The sequence below is a fragment of the Lottia gigantea genome (genome assembly GCF_000327385.1).
Source record: "Lottia gigantea unplaced genomic scaffold LOTGIsca_25, whole genome shotgun sequence".
NCBI lineage: Eukaryota > Metazoa > Mollusca > Gastropoda > Lottiidae > Lottia > Lottia gigantea.
The window spans coordinates 1,478,796-1,493,947 of record NW_008708752.1 but is presented as its reverse complement, the minus strand read 5'-3'; the positions used below and the strand labels follow the sequence as shown (position 1 = coordinate 1,493,947).

Genomic DNA, 15,152 nt, shown 5'->3' with positions numbered 1-15,152 from the left:
AGTTAAAAAGCCTGTCAAACTGGCTTTTCGGGTAAATTGGAACTCGGAGTGGATAGTTTTAATGTGCATTTCAGCACAACTTGGATGTCTTAAAAGAATTAATAATGAGATTATTTTAGTTCTAATTAGTTTCTGATTGTGACGATAAATCGTCTGATATAACACCACATAATCACACAAAGAACTTCTTTACAACTGACACAGTAAATCCATAACTCTAATGTACTGTGGCTGAATTTTTATAAACCCCCATATCTTTGTATTTCGCATTTCCTTCTATTTCATGATGGAAAAAGTGTTTGGCATCTCAACCTCATGATCTCTGTAGTATAGCCTATATTTTAGAGAGCATTTTTCTCAAAATTCAAAATCAAAATGAAGTCAGTAAGTAACCAAATGATAAATTAGCTGATGCGTCTGTAATGAAAATCTTCCTTTTTCAGATGACACGATAATGTTGTGGAATTATAATCAAATCCATTACACAGAATATCTTTTACACACTGTGTAGCGCAATAAATACGACTATTTTTTATTACCAAATTATTCTTGTTATTACCATGTTCAAAGATGAAATGTCCCCCTTTATCTACAATAGATAATAACAAAGATAAAATATCCTTCTTTGACGGCAATAGATAAAAACAGAGATAAAATATCTTTCTTTATCTTCAATAGATAATAAACAGAGATAAAATATCTTTCTTAATCTGAAATAGATAATAAACATACATAAAATATATTTCTTTATCTACAATAGATAATAAACAAAGATAGAATATCGTTCTTTATTTACAGTATATAATAATCAAAGATATAATATCCTTTTTTTATCTACAATTAACAATACACATACGTAATATCGTTCTTTATATTCAATATATGATAAACAGAGATAAAATATCTTTCTTTATCTGCAAAAGATAATAAACAAAGATAAAATATCATTCTTTATCTACAGTATATGATAAACAAAGATATAATATCCTTTTTTATTATCTACAATTAACAATACACATACGTAATATCGTTCTTTATCTTCAATATATGATAAACAGAGATAAAATATCTTTCTTTATCTTCAATATATGATAAACAGAGATAAAATATCTTTCTTTATCTGCAAAAGATAATAAACAAAGATATAATATCCTTCTTTATCTACAATTAATATATAATAAAAACAAAGTTATAATATCTTTCTATATAACATATCTTTCTTTATCTACAATGTATAATAAACAAAGTTGTAATGTCCTTCTATATAACATATCTTTCCTTATCTACAATAGATAATAAACAAAGATAGAATATCGTTCTTTAACTACAATATATGATTAACAAAACTAAAATATTCCTCTTCATCTACAATATATATTAAACAAAGATAAAATTGACATATTGCTTACGATTAGGCAAATCTAATGGTCGCGTGAATATAAGGCTGGGAGTGATAAAATGTCTATTCTCTTCACAACTATACTGTGATAAAAATCATAGAAGAAGAGGTATATACCTGACCAAGTTATATTGGTATGGGCAGCTACGTCAGCGGTACGTGTAGTGACGTCTGTTGTTGTATCAGCGGCTGTATTTATGTTTGTGGTTATCGTTGAGCCTACAGAGGTCACTTGTGGTGCTTCTTCTGAGGTAGCACTTGTGTCTTCCAAACTGTTCTCTTCGGTGGTAATGATATCTGTCACAGTGGGTATATCTTCCGAGGTGCTACTTTGAGCGGTTGTTGTTTCTAAATACAAATGACTTGAATTAGAAACAGTGAAACAGAGAAGTTGCAATGCAGTTCTGATTATGCAGAATAGACTCAGTGAGCAAGCGGTTTTAAATTGTTGAGGCAAGGCAACTTGAGTTCGGGACTATTAATAAGGGATATAATAGTAAAAAGGAAAATATTTGTCAATGCACTGGACAATAAGCTTCATGCGATAATTATTTTCTTTATATAAAATAGATAATAAACAGAGATAAAATATCCTTCTTTATCTTCAATGGATAATAAACAGAAATAAAATATCCTTCTTTATCTACAATGGATAATAAACAGTGATAAAATATCCTTCTTTATCTACAATGGATAATAAACAGAGATAAAATATCCTTCTTTATGTACAAAAAAAATTAAAATTCAAGGCTTCTTATATGATATCAGGTACCGAAGCATTTAGTTGTCTAAAAATATTATGCTAGATTACAAAACAGATAATTGACGACATTAATTGTTGGTATCCAAAATCAAATCCATAGAAAAAGAAAAGATAGCATCATGTTCCTTCAATGACACCAGTGATATAGATATATTCTTTCATTCACAAATTGAATTAATTAACAATTCCAACTAATAATATTTCAATATAAAATGGTACTATACCTGACCGTACTGGTACATTCACAGCCTGTTGTTCAGCTCCACTCGCTGGTTTATTTAAATTATTAGTCGTCGACATCTTTGTGGATTTTTCTATTAACAGAAAGCAATTATTTTCACAGAAAAGTCACAGATTTTCTTGTCTGTACGAATATTTATTTGAACATAACCAAATTTTTCATCCAATCAACAATATCTAAAATTTTCCATTAAGCGGAAACACATTAACATTTTCGTAGTCACGTGACATTTTGACAGATAGCTTGCGTTACTTCGCTTTGCGCCCTTCACCCGCAAAACTTTTACTTAATATGATCTCGCTATTACTATTTGTATTATTCAATAAAATAAACCTTACCTGTTTCTGTACAATTTGTTACTTTGGTATAAACGTAGCTTCCCTCTTTCGCTCTTGTTGGGTCTCTGTTAGTAGTTTCATAACAAATATTTGTTAAACTGTTCCACGTTACTCCTGTACATTGATTTGAGGCATTACAATAATTCACACAATCTGGTTCACTGTTTATTCCAGCGACTTTATTTCCTTTATTGACTCGAGTATGGTTCAACTTTGTAAAACATCCACCTAGATTGTAATATCATTAATAAATGGTATTAATTAATTCATTATAAAATCTTGATAGTTATTTTAGGGGTAGGCAGTGGGCATATATTTCTTCACAATGTCAATCTAGGTTGGTAGATGACAAGTTAACGTTCCCCACCAGCGGATGCTGATATCGCAAACTAGGTAGTTGTTGGTAGTCGTAGTAGTTGGTAGTTGGATTGACAATGTCAATCTATTACGAACTTGGTACTATACCTTGACTGCAATAGCCACCTTTCTTATATCACGAAAGTTTGTAAATGCAACGCTTTGGTTGGATTCAAGTAAGTACGTTAGCGAAAACAGCCAATCAGAGTCTTCGACAGAAAGTCTGTAAACAATAAACCATGTTTACAGTATGTCTATTGAAAGCTATGATTGGCTGAATTCGCCAACGCACAATCCAACCGATTCGATGCATTTACAAACTTTCGTGTGTCAATGCATAAGACAAAGTTCGTAAAAGCTTGACATTGTGAAGATATGGGGAAGAATGCTTGTCGTTATTTGAACTTTAAAATCAATCTGTCTATTTTATAATATCTATAGATCTTTTCCTATTTCCTATTATGTCAATTGTTATTTTTAAATACATTAATTCATTTTACTGAGACAAGGGGAGTCGTAGTTATAAGCCTTAAATTCGCCGGGAAATGTCAGGAAATCGCATTTCCGGGCGTCTAATTCTCAAAATTTTCTATGCGACACACCTCAGACCCTATACAAATAATCTTGAACCTTAAATTCGTTGGGAAATCGCGTTTCCTGGCGTATAATTCTCAAAATTTTCTAGACAAGTTCCCTCGGACCCAATACAAATATTCTTGAACCTTAGGTTCGCTGGGTAATGTCAGGAATTTGCGTTTCCAGGCGCCTAATTCTCAAAATTTTCATGTGGTGTTCCCACAGTCCCTATACAAATAAACCTTAAATTCGCCAGGAAATGTCACGAAATCGCGTTTCAGGGAGTCTAAAATTCTCTAAAATTTTCTACAGGAGTCCCCAGACTTCAGAAAATCCCCCCTCCCCCAGAAGTACTTGGTTGGTTACGGGCCTGGAAAGATTGAAGTGGTATACTCACTTGTTATTGTTGGTATCCAAAAACAAATAAATAGAAAGGGAAAAGATAGCATCATGTTCCTTCGTTATTTTAAAACCTAATGACACCAGCGATATTAATAAATTCTTTCATTCACAAATGGAAGAAAAATTGATTAACAATGCCAACTAACTACGTTTAAATTATGGCATACTCTTCATTTCAAAGAAAATGTTATCATTCTCACACGTATTGATAAAAGCCTAGACATAATATAAAAAACGATATTATGTCTATTTCCCATGATGATATCCTTTTGTATGAATATTCCTTTTTTCTTTGCCCAATGTTGTCAACACGACATGCACGTCAAATATACGTTTTTAAAAATAAAATGTATAAAAAATATTTGAACTTGGTAAGGGCATGTGCACGAAAAATGAGGTTATGTACAAGTTACAGTGGCTCAACATCCATAGGGACTGGTGAACCAAGTCCACGTGTCCCCAACTCAGAAAAAAATACAAAATTTAAAAAAAATGTAAATATACAATTATAATCTAACTTATAATATAACATTAAATACAAACTACAGAATCACAATATTAAAAATAAATTTTTCGGGAAGGAGCCCCGAACCACTAAAGTCAACGGCCCCTACTCATCTAGTTAACCACTGGCAAGATACGAAAACTTTGTACGGTAACGTAGTGTAATTGATGAAGAACGCAAAGAAATAGTTGTCATAATCTGTGTAAAGTGGGTTTTTTTGTTGCCGTTGTATGATTACAGAAAGTTGAAAGATATTGCCTGTCTTTTTTTGTTGAGGTTGCTACATCTTGCCAGTGACTATAGTTGATCATTGATCATATCGAATGACAAAATAATAAACATGCATGGTTGCTAAATAGTCAAAACAGGAAGACCACAAGTTCTTTTTTTCGGTTTCTTTTAACCAATCTGCTCATCCAGAAAGATAATACGTGATGTAGCTATACTTACATCATCCAACCATCCATTGGAGTGTTTTGTATGGAGTGATTAATTCAAAAATTGACAAAATTTCCGTAACAAATCTTTTTTTGGAAGTTGCACAAGTCAATACGTTTTTATGAAGTTGCATAACTCCACCCAAGCTTTTAGAAGTTGCATAACTTAACAAACATTTTGTGGAACTATTTTGGAAGATGCATAACTCCACCAAAGTTTTAAGAAGTTGCATAACTCAACAAACGTTTTGTAGAACTATTTTGGAAGATGCATAATTCAACCAAGGTTTTTAGAAGTTGCATATTTCAACAAACGTTATTAGAAGTTGCATAACTCAACAAGCGTTATTAGAAGTTGCATAACTCAACAAGCGTTATTAGAATATGCATAACTCAACCAAAGATTTTAGAAGTTGCATAACTAGACCAAAGCTTTTAAAAGTCGCATTATTAATGGCTCAACTACAACAGGGGACTGGCTGAACCAAGTCCGCGGGCACCTAATCAGTGGCATTTCTACGAGCGTCCTACTCGGCCACCTCCCGTGATGATTCCTAGAAACAACACTGCCCCAACTCCTAAGGGGACCTCCGACGCTACAAAGTATGTTTAAGTCTACATTAAAACAAGCTGTTCTGTAGCGCATGAAGATAACAAGTATATATTTTGTTTACTAAAATCGATAGTGTTCTTTTGATTCAATTATGAGTCATTATAGATTTAACAGATTTTTGAATAGATGAATTAATAACCATAGAGATATTTCTTTACTGAAGTAGAACTTTAAAAACTTTACGTTTTGATAATGTACAGAAATGTTTCATCAATACTTTTTACTTCAGATTTGCGTTGGTTTGAACTTAATTAACCTGGTATTTCGGTTATATAAATAGTTTGGTGTACCTGAATAGGCTTCATAACAACCTTGATAAAACCCTTCAAATATAATTATACTTCAACTACTGTAGTACTGTAGACTCACGGACAGTCTCTTGTGAACAAATATGCCATTTTCAGACGCTGTATTGGGAATTGCAACGGTAAACATATAAATTATGTAAATGCCCCAATACACATAAAACAATTAAAAGATGCTTTCCCTTATTTTAATTTTTTTTAATCATATAATCGATTAATATAAAACTTCTACCAATCGAAAGTAAAGGTGATCTAATGATTGGGGAAAAAACTCGTATCGACAGATCATTTGATAAAGATTATCCGGTGCCACATTTTCCATAAGGGAGGTAACTTTTCTCAGCCGAACGTCGCCAAGATCACCAAATACCAATCAATAAATTCAGAACTTCAATGGTTTTGTTTCCTATAAAAGGGAAATAGACGTTTTTGTATTTTCTAAATGAATTTAATATTATTATTTCTAACTTATTTTAAGTCTTTTAAACTCGGTTTGGTTGATAAATAGTAATACGAAAATGCAGGAAATATATCATGATCTATTTGTGTAAGCAAGAAATTTTGAGCTTTTTAATTCCCTCTTCTTCTCCATTCTTCAACAAGAAGGAAAACCAATCTTTAAAATGATTTCTGATTTCAATATATAAGAATGATAATGAAGCACGCCCTTAGGCTTGATGTTGTCCCATAGAACACTTCCATAAATCGAAAGCTTTTTTCGTTTATCAGTAAGACAACTTGATAAAATATGAATAAGCGGCACTTTCGCAAAACCAAATTTTTCATCTGGGATTTCCCTTGTCAATGAAGCATGTCGGAGGAAGTGACATGGGAAAACGTTCTAGTTGATCGGATGGGATAATAATTTGAGTCCTTTGTGCTATAGGATGTGCACGAAATCGAAAAAGAGAACGCTAACGCCTTCCGGTTTCCAATTTTTTATTCGTTGTACACTGCATAGCCTTGCCCGTCTTCAATAGCCTTTCAGGGCTCATTTCATTTCATTTAATCTATTGGATTATAATCTCCGAGCAATTATCTTTAATATTGAAAATTCTGTACACTGACCAAACAATAATATAAGAGTAAAAGACCGAGAAGTAAGTTCTAAAATATTCCTGACAAACAATACAATATAGTTATTCAATGTAAAACAAACATACAATATCTACCATCAGATTTTTATCAGACAGCTTATAGAAGGTGTGTTTAGTAATAAAATAAATATATAACAGAAAACACATGGGAATATAATAATATATTATGGTATAACACACTTCAACTAAGTACATAACGTTACAACACATGTCGTCATCAGATGAAATGATAAAATAAAAATTTCAAAAAATCCCGAGGTAATTACCTTTGTAATGTTTTCACTCAAATAGGCTAGACCAAATATAAAGACTAGCGCACTGGTCGCCGGATTGGCCACGTTAGTAGATTCGAGTTGCAGTTGTAAATTAGATTTAGTACACTGGGGCCAAATTCCATTGTCTACATTATCATTTTCAGCAATTTATTTACAACTCAGTATAATAAATCTAGCACACTGGTTGATGAATTGAGCGTTTTTTCAAGGCACGAGTTGTGCCCCTTATTTCATTATGATTCGTCCAAACAAAAATTGAGTCCTTGTCGGTAATTTACTCCGTGTCTTTGCGATATTGAGAACCCTTTCCTCGGAAAATCCCTAGGGATAAGCCCCTCGAAATCTGGGATTTTAAATTTCATAAAAACACTATGCCAAGTTTTAACCGACCTTATAGGAATCATCATTTGCTTACCTAGTTTTATCTGTCTTCATTCCTTACCACCCCAAAAATCTTTGTGTTGTTGTCACCAATATTATAGAAATGGGATACTTAAGCAAATAATTCTAGAGGTATCTTTCAAGAATTTATGTTTAAAATGTCGGGATCTATCTGAACTAGACCATCCTTTATTGAATTCGTCTGTATTGAAAATCGTTTGTTTTCAGATGACACGATAATGTTGTGGAATTATAATCAAATCCATTACACAGAATATCTTTTACACACTGTGTAGCGCAATAAATACGACTATTTTTTATTACCAAATTATTCTCTTTATAACCGTTTTCATAGATAAAATATCCTTCTTTATCTACAATAGATAATAATAATAGATAAAATATCCTTCTTTATCTACAATAGATAATAATCATAGATAAAATATCTTTCTTTATCTACAATATATAATATACAATTAAGATAGAATATCCTTCTGTATCTACAATTAACAATACACATACATAATATCGTTCTTTCTCTCCAATATATGATAAACAAAGATAAAATTGACTTATTGGTTACGTTTAGACAAATTTAATGGCTGCTTAAATATAACACTGGAACTTCACTGTGATAAAAATCATAGAAGAAGAGGTATATACCTGACCAAGTTATATTGGTGTGGGCAGCTATGTCAGCGGTAGTGACTTCTGTTGTTGTATCAGCGGCTGTATTTATGTTTGTGGTTATCGTTGAGTCTACAGAGGTCACTTCTGGTGCTTCTTCTGAGGTAGCACCTGTATCTTCCAAACTGTTCTCTTCGGTGGTAATGATATCTGTTACAGTAGATATATCTTCCGAGGTGCTACTTTGAGCGGTTGTTGTTTCTAAATACAAATGACTTGAATTAATAACAGAGCAGTTGCAATGCAGTTCTGATTATGCAGAATAGACTCAGTGAGCAACCAGTTTTAAATTGTTAAGGCAAGGCAACTTGAGTTCTAGACTATTAATAAATGATATATAGTAAAAAGGAAACCATTTGTCCCCTAGACAATAAGCTTGACACGATAATCCTTTCTTCACTTTTATCATGAATTTCATTTGGGAAATGAATTTTTTGAACACGCAATGGCATGACATTTATCGATATCTAATATTGAGCTTATCTTCCGGTATACTCGTCCTTAACGATATGAATCCTTTAGCGGTTTTAAAGTACACTTTCTAAAGTCAATTAAAGAGATGAATTTTTCAACCGAACTAATGATAAAAACAACAGCCTATTCATATTTGAGCTGAACTTGGACATGATTGCTGTGGTACTATAGCGCATGGAAACATTAGATATATCCGTAAGCATTGTCATATAGAATATGCCAACAATTCACAACAAACGATCATAGCTTGAAAAAAGAGTTGTCAGATCTCGGGCGTAATGAAATGAAATGTATTAAGGTGCATCAGTACCTATAAATAGGAAATAGTCAAAGTGAAAGCTCAAAAGAAAAACACAATAGATTAATCTACAAGGATGCACGAAATTAAAAACATTATTACAACATTATTATTACAATAAAATAAAAACCAAACATAAAAAAATAAAAATTTAAAATAAAAATTGCCTTATTTCAAAAATACGACAACTTTCTCGCGCAAAAAGCTGTAACAATTATCCATTAATCCTGAGATCTCAGAGGCTTGAGATGCTTGCACTCAATCAGAATGTGCTTCAATGTCAGGCGGACCTGGCAGTCCTCACAGACTGGTTGCGACTCTCGCTTGAGCAGATAATAGTTGGTCAGGTGTGTATGCCCAAGACGAGAGCGACACATAACCTCAAGATGTCGGGCGAATGAAGCCTAGGGCATACACTGAAAATACAGAATATACACAAAAAAGAATACCAAAGCTTACCCATGCTACACGAAGAATGCTTATTATAGAAATGAAAATTTACATCATAAGCGATTCCAGTTGATGTTTGGTAGAAGAGATAACATTTATGATAAGAAATATCCCAATTGCAAGCCAGACAAGTTGGAACTATTCGACATACGGTGAAACAATCTTTGGCCACTACCATTCCATTCAATAGTACACTCGTACCAATTCCTCGATGATGGAAACAAACTGTCATGTCAGCATGTGCTTTAAAATTGAAAACAAAATCGAAAACTTCATATTAAAACTTCATATTATACGAAATTAAATTAATTAATTGTGAAAAGCTAAAAGAAATAATGACCGAATGTTTGGTACAGACCTCTGATCTGGTATTGATTGGCTTTAATACAAGGTCAATATATCATTACGTAACAGACGCGTCTCCATAAATCTAAGCGCAGAGGAATGTATTAAAAGTCAACATGTAATGACCACTTTATAAATAGCATGGTGTCTTATCAGCCAGTAAATGATACAAGGAAAATAGATCACAACTCTATGCAGATTAAAAAAGGAAAGTTTCATTTCATTTGTAAAATTAATAATGCCTTTGTGTCTTGTCTCGAATATATTAAGACTTTTGTCTGACTTGTATTTGCTGGGCACTGCTAAGAAGGAAGGTTTATTGTGACTTACCAGGTGAAGAACAATTAGTAAAATGTTCTAAGAGAAATGCATTATCTATATGTCTATTTTCCATCTGAGCTACTATGTAACAACCCAAATCTTTATGCCATGTTACCCCTTTACAGGATTGATCGTCTGAGCACAACATTGTACAATCCGAAACTGTTGTGACACTCGTGTGTGCCAGACCTGAAAACGATCTCATATTATCTGTCAGATGGAAACAGTAGGAATCTGAAAATGAAATAGATGCATTTTGATACATTTGTGGGTTTAAAAACACACACAAAAATTGGCTCTGTGCTTAATTCAAAATATTTTTCAACAATGTTAATTAGAAATATTCCGAAATGACGTCATTAGTTTTTTGGAATATGTTTCGGGTTGACAATCAAGGCCTTATAGGAAAGATTTACACAAGTGGTATCAGTACGATCATGGATATTATAAATTATAACGTGACATCAGATGATTGTAGACGAATCCTTCCTCATTCTAAAAAGTGACACGAGTATTGTCAGAAAGAAAACAAAACAAATACTTTGTACGGACCTTGATAAGTTAAAAATTTGAACTCACCGACATGTTCCAAAACACTGAAAATCAAAATCAGAATGCAATGAACACTAAACACAGCCGCTGTTGCCATACTGTATGTACATGTATCATTCAAAAAAATCACGAAGTGAAACTGTTGTTATTAAAAGTAATCATAATTAATAGTATTATCATTGTACATCGGACTTATAAACACTTAAAGATGGATTCCCCGTTGCTTGAAATTCTCCCCAACATTGAATGTTGTTTACCGATCCGATGCGTATTGATGGGATCCCTCACGTTGTTTAATTCTTCAACCAGGTATGATACGTTTTTGACGTTCTGTCAAAGCTTCCTACTGATCAAACGTGGAAGTCATAATAATCATTGTATCACAGTTATTCAACTACACAGACTCAACTGCCTGTCCGTATCAGATCGTAGAAGAACTCAACGTGCAGTTATGTTTCGGCCTGTAAAGCGTCACACATCGGGACACATTGAAACTGAAACGTAATGGTTCTGTTTCATGTTTTAGTAAGTATATTTTGTGTAACAGGAAATCTAATGATAATTAAAGCCATGTATGTTCTGTTATCCCCTCTCTTACATAATTTGAAAATTATTATCAGCTAAATTAACCATTTCATAAAAACAGACAAATATTTTAAAACAAGACTAAGTTACATGTTGTAAATCGGAATGAATACAAACTTAGTAAAGTAAAAATAGTATACAATAGTTGGCTGCATGTCAATTGTACTTCACAATAAATAAAAACTAATATATTCTATCCATTATACCGGGCGCTTAACAAGTCAATGTAAATTTTAATCAGCTGATTGTACCCGATGATGTATTTCAATGCTGATGCATGGTGCATTCACAGTTCCCGACTTGGCCAGTGGTTCCTAATATTAGTGTGCCTAAAAGAGTGTGCCTACCTGAATATGTGCCTACTTGAAGATACGCCTTAGTGTGTGCCTGTATAACGCTGTGCCTATATGAACGTGTGCCTATATGACTGTGCCCATATGAACGTGTACTGTGCCCATATGAACGTGTGCCACAAAGAAGTGTGCCTGAAGTACTATGTCCATCTGACTTGTGCTAGAATAATTTGTGCCTAAATGACAGTGAATCGGCTAAAGTGAAAGATCTAGGGTTGGTGTTGTGCGGGGTCAGGGGGATAAGTTTTGAAAGTGGGAGCATGCGCCGATTTACTTGATATATATTTGAAATATCTATAATAGATAAATGATGGTACAATAATAGCAAAAAATTATTTTATTTTTTTCTCACCTTCTGCATCTGTAAATAGGTGCATACTCTACGGATGCGTCCTGGGATCAATCCCGGCATAGGTCGAAATAACACCTTTTTATTTTTCAACCCAGTTTCCCCCTGTCAGTGATGCAGGTAAGAGGGGCTGACATGGAAAAAACGTCTAGTCGTTCGGATGGGAAAATACACCGAGGTCCCGTGTGCTACAGGCTGTGCACGTTAGTTCCCCCGACAGATGGAAATCGAATAATACAAGGCTTATGTCGCTGTCCTGACAAAATTTCCCTCATTGCACCCTGCATGGCGTTGCCCGTCTTCATTAGCCCATATGGTCCAGAAAAGTAGAACGTAAAACTCCATTCATTTCATTTCTTTTATCGTTTCAGATTGGCTTAATGAAAACGGCCATTCAACAAGGCAATTAGAACACATTGTTATGACAGTGGCATTTCGATTTCAACCCACGTCCATTAATGGCCCCGAAACACCGGACTGTCTGATACTCTATTGTGTTAACAGAGAATTTACGATGTTTGTCTATAGACATTCTCGATTCCTTGGCGATCTGAACGGCGATTATTGGCAACAATGGCACCCATCGTACGGTATGTGACGCTTCCTTCACGCCGTAGCAGCTCAGGTGCACGGTTTGTGACACAAATTAGTAAATGAAATGAAATGAATGGAGTTTTACGTCCTACTTTTCTGCACCATGTGGAACAAATTAGTGTCATCGGGAAATTTATTGTCCTATCAGAATGACTATACGCTTTCATTTGACAAATTTCAAGTTTAAAAATATCTAAACCTGAAATCATTTCTTCTTTCAAAATGTGACACTGTTAGCTGGTAGAAACGATTAAGAAAGAAAATCTAATCAAAACACGAGTGCTTCATATATATCTATCAAAGGCAAGTAAGGAACACCATGTTTCGGACTATATAAAGGTTAATGAATAGTAATCAAACCAAGGATTATAATCACAGCTAGAGACTAGTGAAATTTACTCAACTCAGTTTATAACCCTTGAGTGTCAGTTTGCTTTGTTTATAGCAACCGGTAAGTCGCCTTTTTGAAATTCTCTAATTTCTTGCAAATTGCAATATAATTCAGCCCCCCCTCCCCACCTTCAGTTTTTAAAACACTTATGTTTACAATGATTTATAGGAATGCAGATTAAGTATGTATGAAGGGAAAAGAAATACTTTTATAGTCCGAGTGGAAGAGGTCGGGGGGCTGGGGGACTGTTAACCTGCGTCATTATACACGACACCTGAACACCAATGGACCTTCGCTACTGATTGAAAAAATGTTATCCTGATGCTGCCAACTTCTTTCTGTCAAATGTGAGCTCTATAAGAATGAATACCTGAGTATGAATGCCAGTGTCCATACGAAAGATGTCTCCAGAGGTTAAATTGTGTCGTAGTTCTGTTCAGAACTGGGGATATCCATACAAAGGTTACAAAACTCAAACATATTTAAATTATGTCACTTGCGTACGACTCTCTCTGTGTCATATGCCGAAAATAATAAGATTTTTTGGAATAAAGGCTATGGTTTTTAATGATATTTTTATCTGGTCGTTTCAGGTCAGGGTGCTCGATAGCGGTCTTTACTATTGAGTTAATACACCATGGTTGGGATACCATCCCTGTTGAGGTTAGTACCCTGTAATATCCACGCTTGAAATTGACACCTATAATTTATCAAGAGTGTACGAGTAATAGGACATGTTACCTTTGATAAAATAGTTATTACAGATATTATGAAGTCATGTCCTGAAGTGCCTACTGTCTAATCTTCTATTAGTGATGAATTGTAGGGAACTAAATATCAGATTCTGATTCTGTCTAGATGTACAGATAGTTTGGAAAAAAACTCCAACTTCAGTAGGGACGCGGGCTGAAATAGGTCAGATGTCTAAAGATCGCATAGCGTGAAACTCTGAGTAACAAATTGTTTTTTTAGGTGTTGTTTTAAAACTTGAATATAACATACCGTTTTAATTAAAAGAATAATACAAGTTAAAGTAATTCACGTTTTTGTTTTTTCAGGGTTCCAAGTACAGTAGCTCGCCTTCAGCTACGGACAACAACGTCAGATATGGTGTGCAACCTAGGGTTTTGGAGGTAGTTCACAAGGAGCAAAATTTGGGTGGGGGGTGGTTGCGCGTGGATTAGTTGCGGCAGCCTGTGGGCTACCTTGTTAGGGCCCCCTAGGTTGCACTGGCTTAGCTGCCATATCATGTCCACCCCACCTCTCTTGGAACAAATGGAGGTAAGTCATTATTCATTTTTAATCGCAGTAGTTAGAAACTTGTTGACTTCAACCTAATCTCTGAATTATAAAAGGTGCACTAGTATTCATCATATAGAACCCGTGAAGCAATGGGCTTATATTTATATCATTTAGAAATAATAACCCCATTTCTTAAGCAAAAACGATTTTTCAATTTGATCAACATGAGAATTCAACAATCAACAATCTCTATCAAATCACTTAAGCACAATTTGTTCCAATGAATCTAATTGGTTGTAAATTAAATTAAACTCAGTGATAAGAATAAGGACCTTCGGGATCAAGGTTAAATTTACCAGAAGGCTCATTTACCTTTAATAAATCAAGATAAGCTTCCAATCAGTTGATACGTTTAAAAAATTAAATTCAGTTATGTGTGTATTTGTCTTATCAGTTAAACAGCAATTGTTTTAAAAGGGTTAATTTAAAACGCGTACTAAGTGTATAGATTGCAGCTTAAACTAGTTTTGGTGCAGGGTCTCATAAAGACTGAATTTTTTTAGTTGAAACCTTATGAATACGTAGAAAATATATTTCTCTACAATTGCTTAAAGCGGTACATTAGTTTTCTGACACCTACCAAAAATCATAACGAAAGTTTTCGTAAACTTTTTTTTTGTTAAAAGCTAACTACTTTTCAGACAAGATGATGGGCACATTTATCTAAATTTTGGTGTAGTTTTTAAACATAAAGGGACATTCCGCTTTTTTTTGTAAATCGACATTTTTTTTGGTGAAATTTGTGAAACCTATACACCGAAT

The 15,152-nt window shown here is 33.8% G+C and overlaps 2 protein-coding genes across 2 annotated transcripts; both read right to left on the bottom strand.

The window, feature by feature from the left end:
- Positions 1-404: 404 nt before the first annotated feature.
- LOTGIDRAFT_160541 (hypothetical protein) lies at positions 405-2,462 on the bottom strand (the record flags this gene model as incomplete). The annotated part of the gene is made up of 3 exons (XM_009055664.1): positions 405-589; positions 1,517-1,747; positions 2,387-2,462. 3 exons carry the CDS (start codon positions 2,460-2,462, stop codon positions 405-407), a joined length of 492 nt encoding a protein of 163 aa, XP_009053912.1.
- A 5,416-nt stretch (positions 2,463-7,878) lies between these two features.
- LOTGIDRAFT_232077 (hypothetical protein) lies at positions 7,879-11,239 on the bottom strand (the record flags this gene model as incomplete). Its single annotated transcript, XM_009055663.1, has 5 exons — positions 10,844-11,239; positions 10,274-10,498; positions 9,608-9,841; positions 8,353-8,577; positions 7,879-8,063 (listed from the first exon to the last, which is right to left on the bottom strand). The coding sequence occupies exons 1-5, from the start codon at positions 10,911-10,913 to the stop codon at positions 7,879-7,881; spliced, it is 939 nt and encodes a 312-aa protein (XP_009053911.1). The 5' UTR covers positions 10,914-11,239.
- Between the last annotated feature and the right edge of the window lie 3,913 nt (positions 11,240-15,152).